At 45.0% G+C, this 18,065-nt stretch overlaps 1 protein-coding gene across 2 annotated transcripts; it reads right to left on the minus strand.

Moving 5' to 3' along the window:
* Window positions 1-259: 259 nt before the first annotated feature.
* Window positions 260-14,534, minus strand: LOC129330855 (leucine-rich repeat and transmembrane domain-containing protein 1-like). 2 transcript variants are annotated; one of them, XM_054981078.1, is made up of 3 exons: window positions 14,460-14,534; window positions 3,539-4,635; window positions 260-1,429 (listed from the first exon to the last, which is right to left on the minus strand). In XM_054981078.1, the coding sequence occupies exons 1-3, from the start codon at window positions 14,476-14,478 to the stop codon at window positions 1,400-1,402; spliced, it is 1,146 nt and encodes a 381-aa protein (XP_054837053.1). In that variant the 5' UTR covers window positions 14,479-14,534; the 3' UTR covers window positions 260-1,399. The 2 variants fall into 2 exon arrangements, with proteins under 2 accessions (XP_054837053.1, XP_054837052.1); XM_054981077.1 differs by lacking the exon at window positions 260-1,429 and having other exon boundaries at window positions 2,332-4,635.
* Window positions 14,535-18,065: the final 3,531 nt, after the last annotated feature.

The raw sequence follows: 18,065 nt of genomic DNA on the forward strand, positions 1-18,065 counted from the left end.
AGTTTCATTTTACACTTAGCACATATTCTTTTCTCCCCTTTTGGGAAACAGGTAATGCAGGGCTTTTTTTCAGCTGGAATGTGGTGGGACGGAGTTCCAGAACCTCTTGAAAATGGTTACATGGCTGGTGGCCCGGCCCCCTGATCTCCAGACAGAGGGGAGTTTAGATTGCCCTCCGTGCTGCTGGGGCAATCTAAACTCCCCTCTGTCTGGAGATCAGGGGGCCGGGCCACCAGCCATGTGACCATTTTCTCTGAGGGCAACCCACTGAGTTCCACCACCTCTTTTCCCAGAAAAAAATCCCTGAGGAAAGGTATACAAAAAACACAGACAAAAGTTTAATACAGAATACATAGAGCAAAGAAACATTCAATATCTTAAGTAACTGTGCAAGTACTATATTATTGAAGACTGAGAATTTAAATTTTTGTGTCTGGCAAGCAGACCTTGACTCTGCCTTATTATCAATCACAGCAAAAATAAAAAAATCCTTTCATCTTCTCTAAACATTAGAATTAAACTATGACATCTTTATAAAGTCTCTTTAGAGCCAGAAAGGATTAATTTGAACCAAGGGTTACCAGGGCTTAATTACAGAACATGTTTTAATTTCTAAGACTCAAGTCTGGAAGTTATGTAGTGATACCGCAGAGTGCCTTCGAACATGTACAGATGTGTGCATGGGCCTATAGTAAAGACAAAACGCACTTCCAAAACATGTTACTATCTACATTGTACTTGTGACAGTGAAGTTTTTAACACTAATTGGCTAATATCATAAGAATTCCAGTTACTCAAGGAACAAAGGTATCAGAATGTCTGTTTTGTGAGGGAAAATAAAGCTGTCATTTTTTTTCTGCAGTTAATCTCAAACAGGCTCTAGAGATAGGAGTAGCAGCACTGAGGAATGGGGACTGGGGAAAAGGACCAGAAGGCAGGGATACTAAAGGGTAGGGAGTCCAAAGCAAAGTGGTATAAAGAAAGTTGTAGAAAACAGACACTGGACTGAGCAGCAGATAGCTAAAGGAAAGGAAGTTGGAGGAGATGGTGGTGAGGAATGGGACAGAGAAGACAAACAAATGAAGAAAGGCAGAAGTTAAAGAGAGATGGAACTGAGACCAGAAAGAAATAAAACTTCATAGCAAAGACAGAAGCTGTGGCGACACGGGAAAGCCAAAGCGGGGGGGGGGGGAGTCTGGTTCAGAAACTCACACAATACTTGGAGACAGAAGATACTGCGTATTGTGGGCTGGAAGGTGATGGACTGGGTAGACAAGTGAAGTTGGTAGGACTGTAAGGCATGGTTGCAAGGAGGGGTTCCTCAATCTAGATTGAAAGTCCTGATAGTGTGTTGTGCCCTTGAGAGCTGCACCAAAGGGAAATTCTGCCTGTTGTGGTTTCATCTCAGCAGCAGTGTGACCTGGTAATCCTAAGAAACAGTTAAAAGCAAGAATAAGAAAGAAAAAAGAAAAGTAGAGAGTATGTATGCTAAATTTTACCTCTTGAGCTAATTTACCAGTTCTTCTAATCTCATTTTACTTTACAAAAATGTCTGTGAGCCTAAGCACAAATATACACTAAGTAGGGACTAAATGATCTTTTTCAACCAAGATTAGCCACTTATTTGCTGCACACAGATCAAACTACACACATAGCAAATGCTGCGAGAACATATTGAAGAGGGATCAGTTTAGCTTAGGTTAGAAAAATGTTTACTAAGTGAAAACGTGTTATGAATTTTCAAGGACTGTACATATCAGAATTTACTGGTAACATGAGGTAAACCTGCCCAATTTGGCTTTAATTGACTTTACACCCCCTGCATCACCTTAAATTTGCCTTCAAAATTGTTAAAACAATGACTGCCAAGTAATCCCTTTGTTCTTGCCCTACAAGTGAATGTCACTTGGTGTCAGAGAAATACAAGGAAAATCACTGGCCTTTTTAATTTCAGTGGAGAGACACCTTTTTTTCCTTGCTCACAGAAATCAGATTGTAACCTGACACCAAATGCAGCAACATATTTATTTTCCTGCCAGCATTGAAACAGGGAGCTAAACTTCGAGAGACGAATTACATGAGGACACTCACATGGAGTCGCAATGTTAGCCAGGAAGCCGAGTTTTAAAAGACAGATCGGAAGGCTTTATTAATTTCCCCTCTCTAGAGAGCAGCAAAGATCACTCCTCAGAAGGTTTGTTTATTTAGTGAAACTAACCAAACAAACCCCCTTGAGGAGCAATCTTTGCTAAAGAGGGGAAATTGACAGAGCCTTCCGATCTGCCTTTTAAAACTTGGCTTCCTGGCTAATATCGTGATTCCCTTCATGTGAGTGTCATGTAATTAATCTCTTGCAGTTTAGCTCAGTCTGGAAAGAAAAAGGCCTTAAATTCATGGACCGAAATATCTGTTTTTCTCCCCCACGCATACCTATTTTTAATTTTTTATATCCAGCCTGAAGAAGAGTTCTAGACAGCTTGCACACTGTTTTGTGTCATTGTGGTTGGTCCTAATAAAAAGTATTATGTGGATTATGGTTGGTTTTACATTTGGGAGATGACCGTGTGTACTCCTCTCTCCACTAGATGTCGCTCAGCTCCTTCCACAAAGAATGGGAAGAACAGGCTTTATGCACTCCAAATAACTGCAAGAAATTCCTAGAGAGCAAACTTCAGCCAAGATTTCCGCTTGGCAGAGAAGAAGAGTAAAAACACTAGGCCACTCAGGCTCTGGGAATTTGGGAGGTAGCTTTGGACAAAGCCATGTAAGGATATACACAACGTGTGCCAAATTCCTTGCTCAAAATAAAACGTGCCTCAAGTTTGTAAAAAAGTGGGTACGCAGTGTCTTGCTCCAATTTACAACCTGTTTCATAGTCATACCCAGCTGGCAAGCCTCAGCTTTTTCTTCTTCCTGTTCTATGCCTGTTTTCTTTCTAGGAGGCAGAACCATGAGAAATCTTGATTTCTACATGAAAATGCAAAGTTAGTATAGTAAATCTCATAGGTACAACATCAAAGGGGCTAGAAAAAGATCATTTATAGTGCAATTTTAAGAAGAGCTATATGCTTCTAGGCACACTGACTTCAAGAAGGGTGTGACTGTTCAGGATTGCACATCTAGTGACCCTCCATCCTCCCATGCACACAATGGTACAGATTCTACCATACTCTGAAACAGTCTGACTTCTGTTTGATAATGATGACTGTCCTGTTTCAAAGACCCAGAAGCCAGAAGGCACAGAAACAAAGCTGCAACATAATTTATAAGGAAAATCTCATTTGAAGAGTTCACATTATGGTTGAAGCTATTGGGCCTATTCCTATAGCAAACCAGTTAGAATATATTATTTGATGTTCATTTAAACCATTGTGCTCTGGCTCAACAGACAGCCTCAGCAAAGGTCAACATTGTCATACTCCATGTGGTCTGAGTCCTCCAGTTCAATCCCTGGAACCAGGTTATAATAATCCACTGACTGGTTCATATAGAGCTTCTCACGGTCTGCAGAATCCTTCAGAACATCTGTCACACTCACCGTCTCAGCTTCAGGCTCACCACCCAGAAAGCCCTCCTCTGAAATGGTCAGTCTTTTGGATCCCAGTATCTCTTGATCAAGGCTTCCCTCATTGGCCTGTGTTAAGGAATCATCGGAAGCATTCAGTTTGATCTCCACCTCTTCATAGAGGTCCTTGCTGCTCCCTAACAGTGCAGTTGCTGGTTTCAGCAGGACTTGGTTCCTCAAGAAAATGTTCTTCTCGCTCTCAGCAGCAGTCACAGTAGGTAGCTCATATGGGACGTAGCAGTGATGCTCCCCCAATTTTTTAGCACCATTGCTCTCCACTGTGGCCAGCCGGCATTCCTTCCCACCACGCAGAGCATAGCCAGTGTCTTTCCTCTGCTTACAAAAGCACCAGGTGACCAAGGTCAGGATAGCCACCAAAGGCAAACAAATAAAGAGAGCTGTTAGTTTATAAGTTTGGCACAGCTCCTGTTTAGGAATGGCTTTGATGTTCAGGCCACTGTAATGCTTGGGGGTGCTGCAAACCACCTCACTATAAAATGGTGCAAATAGATACTTTTCCAGAACTCCAAGCAAAGTGCAAGTGCAGTCCCAGCTGTTGTTGGAGAGGCCTAGTATGAGAAGAGAGGGCTTGAAAATCTCTGAGGGAAGAGAAGATAGGTCATTGAAGTCAAGGTGAATCTCCTGAATTTGAGTAGAAGCTTTCAGGAATGATTCAGGCAGCTCCTGGAGTTTATTGCTCTTTAACTCAATGACACGCAAGCTGGGTGCATTTCTTAGGAAACTGCCTGGGAGCCACCTTAGTTGGTTATGGTCCAAGTATAGAATCTCCATTGTAGAAGAATCATCATGTGCATTGAAAATGTCAGATATGCTACAGTTTGATAGGTAGAGCTTCCTCAAGCCTGCAACTCCACTGAAAAGGCTCCAATCCAAGGAACCAATTTTAGTTCCAGTGAAATTCAAACAACACATCTCAGGAACCAATGCATCCTGGAATTCCTGGAAATCAGTAGTTGCACCACAGTTGCAGACGTCCCCGAGAGCACTTAATGTGAGCTCTATGCCTAGCAGGATCCCACCAAAGAGTATGACTGTCCATCTCTTGTGATCTGAAGCAAGGAGAATGCAAGCATCAGTGATTTGTAGCATAGCTTGTATAAAAGTAAGTAGGTTCCTAAAACAAGTAGATAAACCCCTTTGAATATTTAGGGCCTCTCTTTACTATTTCCTTGGAATCTGAATTACTTAGCATCCCTATTGGCAATGTATGTCCAACCAGTGGTTTGGATCCAACAAACTGTTTTGGCAGGCGGAAGGATTTCCATTAGCAGAGTGTGACTTTCTTGCCTCCCCCTGTCACTGCATCAAAATACTTCCAAAAATACTGCAGAATGGGAGGAAGGCTAGAAAGTCACTCAATGAGCAGGCATCCTCCATTGGATCCCACCCACATACCTGAAATTAAACCGTGTAAAAATCTATTTATGTTGGGGTTTAGGAAATGTGCTATTGAATTTATCCTCTTTAGAATTTCACAGAAACTTTTAATGAACAACTACTGCTAATAATGGAACTGAAAAAGAAGTATGCATTTCTAAACCCTTTGTTCTTGTGATTGTAAATTAAGCTGGAACTCCCCTTCCCTCCCTAGAATATTTCTGTCTATCACAGATAGGCAAAGTGCTTCTCCCAAGAAAGAGGATGAGACAACCCACCACTTTTCTCAGCCTTTCCTTTCCTTGACTGTTGCCTTTCTGCACCCACCACCCATTCCCCTGCCCTTGTGTGTCAGGTTCCTTAATTTCTGTCTCTTTCAAATGGTGAGACTGTGAGCAGGGTCTGTCATTTTGAAATTTATTTAAAGTACTTTGTTTAGTAGTGAAGGGCTGGGGCTCAGTGGCAGAGCATTTGCCCTGCATGCATGAAGGTCCCGAGTTCAATTCCCAGTATCTCCCCACAATACAGCTGGGAAGCTGGGACTGAGAGGAGTGGTTTACCCAAGGCCACCTGCTGAGCTTATGGCAGGAGTGGGATCTGAACCAGCAGAGTGCAGATTCACAATCCAACCACTATGTTATAGCAGCATTCAGGGGCTAGAGCTCAGATCAGTGGCAGAGCATTTGCCCTGCATGCATGGAAGTCCCAAGTTCAATCTCCAGCATCTCCAGTTTTAAAAGGTAGTAGATGATATCAAGATTTGAGACCCTGGAGAGCTGCTGCCACTCACAGCAGACAATATTGACCTTAGTAGACCAGAAGTCAGACTCAATAAAAGGAAGGTTCATATTCATGAGTGTTTTTTAAAACACAGCATAAATGATATCACTACCACTACCTAGTTATGTGGAATTCATACTAAGCTTCTTGCAGCAGTCAGGAAGATTTTCAGTAATTTAATTTGCTGTGAGAGTTTCTCTGGTAAGGCAGAATTAGCTGCCACCCACTACCACTTGCACTGGATTCTCGAAGGATCCTTTGCTGTGCTGGTTACCTGGACACCATCATATGCTGATAGGGTTTCTGGAGCAACCAAACCTAGTGCAAGCAAACAAGTGCAGATGCCCTGCCTCCAAGCCAAAGGAGCTATGCTCCTTTGCAAAGAGTAAGTAGCCCCATCTTTGCTGTGAGCACAGCTCTGAGAAAGATCCCTGTTCTCCTTCAGGTAGCCTTTAGACATTATCAGTTGGGGGCAGAAGCATTTCCAGGTAGATGGGCATGAACTGAAATACGAACCAAAGTTCATGACGAACCAGGCCAGTTTGTGGTTCGCGAACTGGCGGTTCATCAGAGCCCATTTCTGACAAACTGCCACAAACTTTAGGCTGGTTGGTTCGGTTGATTTTTTGGTTCGTCACTGCAGACAGCCTGGCACTGATCAATCAGTTTCCTAGGCAACAGGGGATGGACTTCATGCAGATCTTCTGCTGACCCGGAAGTGGCCTTCTCCTAACCCAGAAGTGATGATTTGCTGACCTGGATGTGATGTTGTGACGAACCAAACAAACCGCTTCATGAACTGGAGCAAGTTTGTGAAGGTTCGTGAAATGTGACGAACCATGAACCATACGGTTCGTGTCCCCCCCCCCCCCCGTTCACGCCCATCTCTATTTCCATGCACAGAGTGCAACTTTTCAGTCTCTCTGAAATGAGCAGCAGGAAGGGGGAGGTGATAAATTTTGTTCTGCCTGACCAAAGGCATCCAAACATTGCCATTGGGATGAACCCATGGGAAAGCGGTTTCCATGGCACTACAGTAACATATAAAGGGCATCCAGCACACTGCTAAGCACACAATTCCCAAGCCACACTTTAAAAGGATAGTTCAAGAAATATAAAAGACTGCCTGTTACGACCCTTTCTTTCTCTTATGTAGATTTTGCCTTTAATCCTTCTCTTACACCCTCTGGGTAGATTGATGCCACCAGGAATTATATTCCAAGATATTTTATTTAAATTTCCCCTTTGGTAATGTGCCCAAGGGTCAGGCTTCTCATGGTACTATGTGGCCCTGAGGAAAGGAATGGGATATACAAATGGCAGATACTCTGGGATATATAGAACAAACAAAGTAAACTTTTATTTTTATAAGAAGCGTATCGGATTCATATTATTTCTAAAACTTGATGGTTTCAAAAGAGTAGTTCTCAGTTCTTAAAGTTATTTTACTTTAAACCAGTCACACAGATCTTCTCTCAGGCTTCACACACAGTTTGCCTGCTTTTGATATTAATTTCTCTCTCAATTACACGCAAGACCTTTTCTCAGGCGCACACACAGTTTACCTGCTTTTCCTGACTGAATGTTCTTTCACAAACACACAGTTCAGGCTTCCACACAGGTTATAGTTCTCTCAGACAACATACACAAGCCCAGGCTGTACACACCTTGCCTCTCTTGCCCTGACTAAGTATTTTCTCTCCACTCTCAGAGCCAAGCTACAAGTGACAAATGACACTTGCCTGGCAAGTGAACAGACTCACGTGTATTCTCCCTGTTCACTTGATCAAGTGGAGAGCAAGTGAATGGCAAGTGAACAGGGAGGAATACACGTGAGTCTGTTCACTTGCCAGGCAAGTGTCATTTGTCACTTGTAGCTTGGCTCTCAGTCTAAAATTGCATTCACTCCGCCCACACTCTCGGTCATCAACCAATCATATCACTCACTCATCCCTTTCTTCTACCCCCATCTTCACCTATATCACACCAAGCATTTAAAGACACATACACACATTTACTTAAAATCATTACACTGCCCATTATTCCTATATTGATTTTCTTGATGGTCTGGGGCTGGGTATGGCATTACTGAGCGGGGGCTGTGCATATGGTCCATAGTTCAGGGAAGTTGACCATTTTGAGTATGATGATGATTCCACTCTATTTTTAAAGAATCTTATAGTCAAATCCTATGCATGTTTACTCAGGAATAGATCCCATTGACTTCAGTGGGTATGACAGCATTAGATCACTTTAATAAGCACTTCCCAAGGGGGATAGGAGAGTTGACAGTGCAGAAAGCCTCAGTCCTTGTTATGCAGCAACCTGCTGATGGTGACAGGGGAGGATTAAAATAATGCTTCCCAAGCTTTTGATATCTGACAGAGAGCTGGTATGATATGATTAGGGTGGTTAGAGTGTCAGACAAGTTTGGGGAGACCCCGGTTCAAATCCCCACTCCTCCATGAATTTCAGTAGGGAACACTGGATTAGTCATTCCGCCACAGTCTAACTTACCTCACAGGGTTGTTGTAAGGATAAAATAGAGCAAAAGGAGAACCTTGAGTACCATCATAAGCTCTTTGGAGGAAGAGTGAGATACTACACCACACCACACACCACACCAGACCACACACCATAGTTCCCCCCCCCTGGAAAAAATAGAGGTACACAGGGTGATCACGTTAGTATTTCCTCCCCATCACCCCATTTGCCCACTTCCCTGGGCTAGCAACCATAGGTATAGCATTCCATGACAAGAAACCCATGAGGATGGGAGGATATCCCCCAAATATATGGAATATTCTTTGGAGAGTTGGCAAGGGTAGGGTTGCCAGGTTATAAGCTGGGATGCAGTGCTTCCCTTCCAAAGACACATAGCTACAGAAAGACACACAACCAAGACTTCTGCCACATTCTACTGTTGGTCTTAGGGTTGCCAGCCTCCAGGTGGTAGCTGGAGATCTCCCAGAATTACAGTTGATCTCCAGGCAACAGAGACCAGTTCCCCTGGAGAAAATGGCTGCTCTGAAGGGTAAACTCTATAGCATTATACCCCACTGAGGCCCCTCCCCACCCCAAACCCCACCCTTTCCAGGCTCCACTCCCAAAATCTCCAGGAATTTCCCAACCTGGACTTGGCAACCATAGTTGGTCTCCTTGTCCATTGTCTTCCCTTGCTGTTTGGAGGAAGGACTGAAATCCTTCTAAGGAGGGCTGGCAAAATAACCAAGAGAGGAACACAACAGAGCAAGGCTGGGTTGGGTAGCGGCTGTGGCTCAGTTGCAGAGCATCTGCTTGGCGTGTCCGAAGGTCCCAGGTTCAATCCCTGTCATCTCCAGTTTTAAAAAGTTCTAACAGTAGGTGATTTGAAAGCTGTCTACCTGAGACCCTGGAGAGCTGCTGCCAGTCTGAGTAGACAATACTGACTTTGATAGATAAGGGTCTCATTCAGTATAAGACAGCTTCATGTGTTCATGTCATCTGCTGCAATCCATAACCTTCACAATGTAACGAAACATCTCTAGATTGCACCTTCACAATCCCCAGTGAGGGTCATGGATGCTTTGGCTATTCGTTTCACTTTGTCTGAGTCACCAGCCAGTATCACGCAGCCTTTGTTAGGGGTAAAGTCAGGCAGCAGGAGGAAAAGAATACCTGAATATTCCATACCTAGAGTCATAAATAGGCAATATTTACACAATTTCCTGGGTAATACTATCTTGTGGTCCTGTCATTAACCTTGTTTACTCTCCAAACAGTACAATCCTACACAGGGCAAATATATATAGTGTGAGTTTAGCCCCTTAAAATCATGTGACAGAGTCAGTTTGGATGAAAGGAAGGCTTGGTACAGACATAATGCAAAACCACCATTTTAATAATGGGTTAGATCCAACAGTCTGCCAGTGTAAGGTGCTGATAATCACAGATCTTTCTTGCATTACCCTCCCAACTGTAGACCTTTAAAATCCCAGTAAATTTTATTCTCAGGACTGTGGTGGATAAACAGCCATGTGGGGTCAGGAGGCTGCAGTGGGGAAAAATCACCCCTTCTGCCTCTCCTATCAGCACAGGCCTCCTGATGGAAAAGGAAGAATAGTGCAAATTTACTTCCTTTTCTCCAATGGAGCTTCCCAACTCACATGGCTGTTAGCCACTTATGTCCCATAATACTGGGAACAAACTATTCCAGGGAGAGGAGGGGAATGCAGGAAAGATCCGTGATCTTGTTGGTCTCTAAGGTGCCACTGGACTTAAATCCTGTTCTTCTACTGCAAACCAACATGGCTACCCACCCAAAACTATCCGTTTGGAGTACATTGATTACCACAAGCCTTTATGAACAGTTCAATCCAAATTAAGGGAAACTAAGGATCAGAGTTACTGATTTGCCCAAAAAATGTTGGGGAAGAGGCTAGACTTGAGCCCATGCTTTCTAGATACTAGCAGGCCAGCTCTCTGACCACTGATTTTTTAAACAAGCCATTGGTCATTGGACATTATTTGCAGAGCCTGCACTATACACAGAGGCCCACACAGTGCAGTACAGTGAAACAGGAGAGCATTGGACACTATCAGACATTACACATGAAAGAGCTGGTTTGCCAGCATGCAAATAATGAAAAACATACAAGATGCACTTCAAGCCTATATAAACTCTTAACTGGCAGACAGCTTTGATGCACTAGCAGTTAAGGCTGAATGCTTCTTATCTGTATACTTCAACAGCCTTAATCTATTCTTTATGCAGAGTTGCTATTATGATTCTGCTTTTACCATTGTTTAGAATCGGAAATTGTGGAATGTTGGACCCAGTTCAGAGGACATTAATTTAAGCTAGGCAATGGTGAAACAATTAAAAGACTATGAGCCGGAATGGGGTCCCTCCCTGGGCCTTTCCTGACCAATGACATCAACCTTTCCTCCCCATTTTCCTCCTTTAAAGGTCCAGGAACTATTTTTAAATTTTAAGGCAATCAGTGAGAGTTTTCCTATGAAATGTCATAGATAAGTAAAAAACTTTATTAGCAACAAGCTCAGGCTGCAGAAATTATTGCTCTGGGATCATGTAAAATGTAACAGTATTACCAACTTCCCCAAATCAGTTTTAGGCTGGAGTATCTCTGTTTAGGATCGAATTGAAAATTACTGTAGTCATGTCCACAAATACCTATTACAGGAAGTGTTTGGGGAAGGCATGCATTCTGAAAATTAAGTGTCCCAAATCTTCTAGCTGCTTGAATCTTGTGCTGGACAACAAATGGGTTACTCCACAAATGCACTTTTGTTATAGAGTTTCTTTTGAAGCACAGGCTGCTGTAAGAGGCAGCTTACAGTCCTCAACTTCTTGCCCATTCCCTCTCCCTGCCTCAGATTTGTGTGGCAGTTAATGCTGGAACTGTCTTAGTATGTACAGCCAGGCTCTTTCTGTATTTCCAGTGGAATGTGCAAATGGCTCATATATCCCTTGTAGGGAGGTACATGAGCCTCTGTGAAGGTACAGCCCATGTTCCTCCCTCCTAGTGAGATGCTGAGTTCCCTGTTCACACATACCCTGGAAGCACAAAAGACAAGTGTACAGGGGACTTGCAGGTCCACTTTTTACCCTTTTTTGTAATGTGAAATCTGCCCAAAGATGGCAATTTCCATTCAGCAGGCCCCCCTCTACAGCTAGTCAGAGAGGAGGAGCCTATCTTATCTTAAGAGGCTGAAGGAATGACCACAGCACTTAATATGACGCACCTGCTGTTGGGCTGGACTATTCCAAACTACAAGTAAAGGGCTGCATATCTACATGCCCCCGTTTTCCCTTTTCTTATGTTCAAAGAGCTGTTATATAAAGGAGCACTTAAAATAACCCATGCCTGTGCACAGACCAGCAACTTTGCTTCTTTAATTATCTGGAGATTAAAACCCACATTCTTCAATGAGAAATACTGTCATACTGTGAAGATGCCTTATACAGAATCAGTCCCTTGGTCCATCCAAGTCAGTCTTGTCTATTCAGACTGGAAGCAGAGTCTCAGGCAGAGGTCTTTCACACCACCTCCTACCAGATACTGTAACTGCACCTCCTACCAGATACTGTAACTGGAGGTGCCAGGGATTGAACCTGCAGCCTTCTGAATGCCACACAGATGCTCTGCCACTGAGCCACAGTGTCACCCCAGTTGAGCACTACCCATGGAGGTGTCATTTCAGTTGGGAAACTGAGAGGGTAAGGAAGGGTGCCATACTGCTGTCTTATGAACTGTCGCTCAACTATACAAATTATATAAGATTTTTGTGGTTTAGAATGTATTATTAGTTTGCAGTCCAAAGGTTTTCTACATGCTTTTTGAGGGTGGGGATTCTAAGATGAGGAGGTTAAGGGGACAACATTTGAGGGGTATCATATGATTTGCTTTCAAATTTGGTATTTGGGTTGGGTCTGGGTAATGTAAGGGAAGGAGCCCAGAGGGAATGTTTGTCTAGGGGTCCATGGCTGCTCCTAGAAACCTTGCTTGTGAGGAGAAATGGCAGCTGGTGTAAGCCTGAGCAGTGATATGCCTGGCAGATGGTAATACTCTGTGCTTACACTGCCTCCTACTCAAGTGGCCTGACTCACGAGCAAAGAGCTGGCACTCCCTTTCTTTCCTATTAAACAGTCCCTTATGCAGCTGTTGGATCAAGGCTGTCTGTTTGCAAGGACTGGAAGCCAACATGTAGCCCCCGTTCTGCCTCTGAGAAGTAACCCAGAACTCTCCATCCCAACTGTCTTTAAGTACATTCAGACACCCACCTTGCAAATGTCCTGTGGTTCCTTTCTGCCTAATCTGTCAGACAAGCCCACATTCAACTTTCTCTTGTCCTGTCCTACTCAGCACTTTTCAGTTCAGTCTCCATTGGAATTAGTTGCACAAATCTTGTGGCAGGTGCCAGTAGATGAATACCTCTACTGTTGCCACCACCTAGCTCTTCTTAACCTTAAACCCCTCTAACAATCCCACCAGAGACTCTGCTAGGTGGACAGCAAGAGATGAGAGTCCTTCTTCATGAAGCCAGGCAACAAGACCTGCAAAGTTTGCATTATTTGCTGCTACAATGCAGGGAGACGGGCCAGGAGGAGAAGAGAAAGCCCATCAGCAACCATCAATCTACCTGCCTATCCTCAGGTCTTTTGCAAAGACAAGGGGGCAGAGAGGGAAGGATTGGTTATTCCTCCAAGGCCTGGGGTCTTTGGAGAACAGTTGGAGATGCAAATACAATGCACAAGCACAGGACATTCTTCTTACACTTCCTTGAGTAACAAGTTCTTCAGCTGAGATGTAACTTATGGAGGAAGTTGTAACCACCTGGAAGTGTCTGATGCAAAGCACAGAATTTTTCAGTGCAAGTGCAACCTCAGAGCCAAGCTACAAGTAACACCTGACACAGGTTGGACACCTGTCAGCTTCCCTCAAGTTTTGATGGGAAATGTAGGCGTCCTGGTTTTACAGCTTGGCTCTTCATTACAGCTGCAAGACCAGCATGCCTACATTTCCCATCAAAACTTGAGGGAAGCTGACAAGTGTCCAACCTGTGTCAGGCGTCACTTGTAGCTTGGCTCTAAGTGAACTTTTGTGAAGTTTGCTGTGCATTCAGTTACAACACACAGCATGGCTGTATACGTTTGAGAGACTAAAAGTCCACTACCACAAGTATTCTGCCCCTGAAAGCACTGTGGGTGCAACCGATTGAGAAAGAATAGCCTTTGAGAGGCTGTGGGAAACATTTCAGAGAGAAGCAAAGTGGGAAAGGGATACCCTTTATTGGCCAGGTAGCCAGGTAGCAGCGGTGAGAGAAACTTTTCATCTTTCCCAGAAGATCTGGGCACTGGCCCGACCTTACGCATTTCCAGCTGCAGAAGTCAGTCCAGTCCAAGGGATCTTTTTACCGACTTTGTTTCATTATAATGCTCGGCCTAAGCAATCCTTCTCCTAACCTGAGGTCTGAAAGGGTTAAGTTATCTACGCAGCTGCTTGGCTCAAAGAGAGAAAACGGATACTCGAGGCTCTCTGACTGTGTGCTGCTGTCGCTAGTGGGGCACGGAGAGGGGTGATCAACCGGCCTTTCCCTCAATTGCCCCTTTTTCCTGCGCAGGGACCACAGCGGAACAATAAGGTCCCTGTTTCTTTAAGGCTGGCAAGCCCCTAGAAACGGAGCGTCCTTACTCTCAACAACGGGAACGAGGAATCTGGTTTCCGGGGATACTCGGTCATCGGCAGTGCGCTGCGCACATCTACCTCTTGCGAGGAGGGCAAGAGTCTCCAAAGGCTGCTGCGCCTCCTTCTCCAAACCACTATCAGACTCCCACTTAGCGCCGCCGCCCCGGCAAGAACTTTCTTCAAGGCTCCTATAAGCAGCGCAGTTCCCCTCTTGATCACACGGACGTTGGCTCGAGGATGGAGTGGAGCAGGAGGATCTCAGCGGGGGTGAGTGGGTGGGAGGGAGGACTCTCCCTTCCCCCGCCGCTGGATCAGAAAGGCGCGCCTTACTCTTGGCAGACGCTTGCTCCGTGCCGGCGCATTAGGGAACTCTGAACTGGATCCCGGCAACGCGAGGAGCGCAGCCTGGCCACGCTTCTAAAAGAGGTCACGGGGATAAAGCGCAAGGGGGCGCTCTCGGGTGGGTGGGGCAGACAGAGCAAGCCCGGCTCTCCTGGCCCCCAGCCCAGAGGTCTCCAGCCACTCACCTGCCCCGGCCTGCCCCATTGTCCGAGCGCGTCGCAGAGGGCCTCGCTCAAGGCGCCTCCATGCCTGGGGCGCTCCTCGCAGTGCGAGCTCTGCCCGGCAGTGTTTGGGTCGGCCTCCTTCCCCGGGGCGTGGTTCTGCTGCTGGTAGAGAAGGCGCCTCGCCTAGGTGTTGGCCGGGTCTCTTTGCAGTGCCCGGAAAGGCAAGCTCACTCGGCTGTAGTTGGGCTCCGCTAAGCGCCCTTGCCCCCTGCTGTTGTGCCCGTTACCCGCTCGCGCCTGTTCTTCTTCCAGGCAGCGAAAAGTTCTGTGTATCTCAAAAGTGTGCAGAGACCGGCGCTACGCCAACAGTAACAAATCTAACCAAAGTACCGCCATTTCTTATTCTGTATTTACGTGTGATGTTCCAGCAAATTCGTTTGTAACTATTAATGCTTAGCGCTCAAAATATCAGGACATGCTTGAGTGGACGATAGCCTGGGTTGGTTCGTGCCAACTTGGCAGGGACGCCATGCAGGGACGGGTGGCAGGTATGTATTGCACCTGTTCTCACCACCCAGGCTGCAGAGTCCGTCTGGAGGCAAGCGCTCCTTCGCCTCCTGCTACCACGAAGCAACAAAACCGAGATCGGGCAGGAGAGGGACACATCCGTTCTCCCATGCAACCTCCCACCACTTGGGATGGCCAAATATGTTGAGCCAGCCCTGAGGATACTAATAACTCCAGCATTGACTAGTTCTCTCCTTGATAACGTAGTCTCTTCTCTAATATACCCTCTTCTATTTCATTGACTTCAGGTCAACATTATGCAGGTGGTTGTCTGTAAAAAAGCTCACATCATCCTTAAAACAAACTGATGGTCACAATTCACAGGGAAAGTGTTTCTGTGCAAGACCCATTGAAATAAATGGCAGTAACATTACGAAAGTGTCCCTTTGAGACCTTCCTTGAAGACTGCAGATTATAACTTTACCAGTGCAGTCCTAAGGAGAGTTACACTCCTCTAAATTCATTGAATGAGTTTAGAAAGGTGTAACTGCTGATGACATTGCCCATTAGATACCTTTTGTCTCTGCTTTCCTATATTATGTTCCTTAGTTTTAAAGAAACTAAAGACTAGTCTACTGTAATGCACTCTACAGAGATCTCCCCTCAAAGTCAGCTTAGAGACTTCATTTGGTACAGAACACTGCAGCTCAGTTACTATCAAGAGTTAGGTGGAACAAGCCTATATTTCCCATTCTGCAGTCACTCTGTTGGCTACTCATCAGTTACTGGGCTCAGTTCAAGTTTCTGGTGACCACATACAAAGCCTTCATGACCTTGGCCCCTCAGACCACCTCTCCCCTATGCTTTACTATGGCAGCTTTGCTCATCTGAATAGCCTTCTGCAGATACCACCCTGCAGTAGGGCAAAATCAATAGCTGCCTGTACAGGCACTTCCTTTCTGGGTAGCCCACATTATGGAATGGCCTGCCTGAGAAGATCAGGAAAATTCACATTCTCTTGGGTTTCCACAAACTACACAAAGCTGAATTATTCAGGTGGGCTTTTTTACTCATAGGGCTGTGCTGTAAGAAATAGCTCAGAGAGCTGCCTTGGTAAAGGGACAGGAACTGTAGACTATTCTACTGGGTACTGGCTCTTGAAGTAGATATGCTCCTACTGGATAGTTTCTGTGTTGTTAAAGATGCATATTTAATTACTTATGCTTTGTTTCAGCAATATTTCATCTCTGTGTTCAAATTCCCATGGCTACCAACATCTTTTTAGAAGCATGTATGGTCCCAGGAGTTCTTGTCTCCCCCCCCCCCTCACCTTTTCAGGTGCTGAAATGGCAGTGGTGTGTGAGGGCTGTTCTGGCACCTGAAAATGCACGCAGGGGGAGAAGAGCTTGTGGGGCCACCACTCTGCACACCCACTCCAGACCAGAGCCTTGTGGTGATTTTAAAAGAACTACAAATACTTCTAAAATGTCATTGGTGGTAACAAGATGTGCCTGTGGCTGTTGTCACTTGTAATTTGGCTCTAAGAGGGGGTCGTTCCTTATCTATTAGGAAAAGTTGTGTCCAGATATGCCCTCGACACAAAATAAAATGTAATATCTATTTTATTTATATATGTCATATATAGTCCACCTTTCTCACTGAGACTCAAGGCAGATTACATAGTGTGAGATCAGTACAATCAGTAGCAAGGACAAGGGTAGGCATTTCCATACAGTGTCAAGGACATTTCCATAAACAATGTCATAGGGTAGATGAATACAAATTTACAGAGACATAACATTAGCAAGGATCCAATACAGGGTTGAAGGATTGCTGAAACAGAACATAATCCATTCTAGGATTGACATTAGACAACCTGAAGCACAAGCAGCATATACAAGTACATATTCAAAGCAACAGATAATATGTAAAGCAACATAATGGTGGAGTCCATGGTTCCCAACTCATTGGAGAAACATCTAAGACCCCCTCCCCACAATACCACCCTCCTATTAGCAAAACATCCAAGACCCCTTCCCTACAATACCGACCTCCTATCTGAGTAAAAAAGCCTTTTTGAATAATTCAGTTTTGCATTTTGCGGAAAGCCAAGAGCATGGGAGCTGTTCCACAGGGTAGGGGCCACCACAGAGAAGGCCTGTGTATGGGCGACAGTTGATTTTGCCCATGTGCAGGCTTGCACCTGCAAGAGACCCTGTTCGGATTATTGAAGCTGCCATGGAGGGACATAGGGAGGGAGGTGGTCCCATAGGTATGTCAGGCCAAGGCCATGAAGAGCTTTGTATGTACTAACCAGTATCTTGAATTGAGCATGGTAGCTGATTGGCAGCCAATGGCATGACTGCAGGATGGGAGTGATGTTCATGCTCCTGCTTGCTTCTGCTAACAGTTGAGCTCCAGCATTTTGCACTAATTGGAGCCTCCTAGTTAACTTAGAGCCAAAATACACGAGAAGAAATACCTAGGTTCAGCACGTGTTCTCTTACCTCAAGGTTTGCCGGGATCTGTAGGCATCCTGGAAGCTTAAAGTTTAGCATTTACAGAGCAACAGGAAGGGAAATACAGGCGCCTGTATTTCCCTTCCCCTTCCTGCTGCTCTGTAAATGCTAAACTTTAAGCTTCCAGGACGCCTACAGATCCCGGCAAACCTTGAGGTAAGAGAACACGTGCTGAACCTAGGTATTTCTTCTCGTGTGTTTTGGCTTATTGATGGGAGACCAATGTATAGTGCATTACAATAGTCAAGTTTTCATGTTACCGTAGCATGGATCCAGGTGATCAGGTCGGCTGTGTCAAGATAAGAAGCCATCTTCCAGGCTAGAGTGAGATTGTAGAAAGCATTTTTTGCAGCTGCTTTAACTAATTTTTCTAGTAGTAGTAGTAGTAGTAACAATAACAACAACAACATTTGATTTATATACCGCCCTTCAGGACAACTTAATCCCCACTCAGAGCGGTTTACAAAGTATGTCATTATTATCCTCACAACAAAACACCCTGTGAGGTGGGTGGGGCTGAGAGAGCTCCAGAGAACTGTGACTAGCCCAAGGTCACCCAGCTGGCTGTGGAGGAGCGAGGAATCAAACCTGGTTCTCCAGA

This window comes from Eublepharis macularius, chromosome 5, assembly GCF_028583425.1.
Source record: "Eublepharis macularius isolate TG4126 chromosome 5, MPM_Emac_v1.0, whole genome shotgun sequence".
Classification (NCBI taxonomy): domain Eukaryota; kingdom Metazoa; phylum Chordata; class Lepidosauria; order Squamata; family Eublepharidae; genus Eublepharis; species Eublepharis macularius.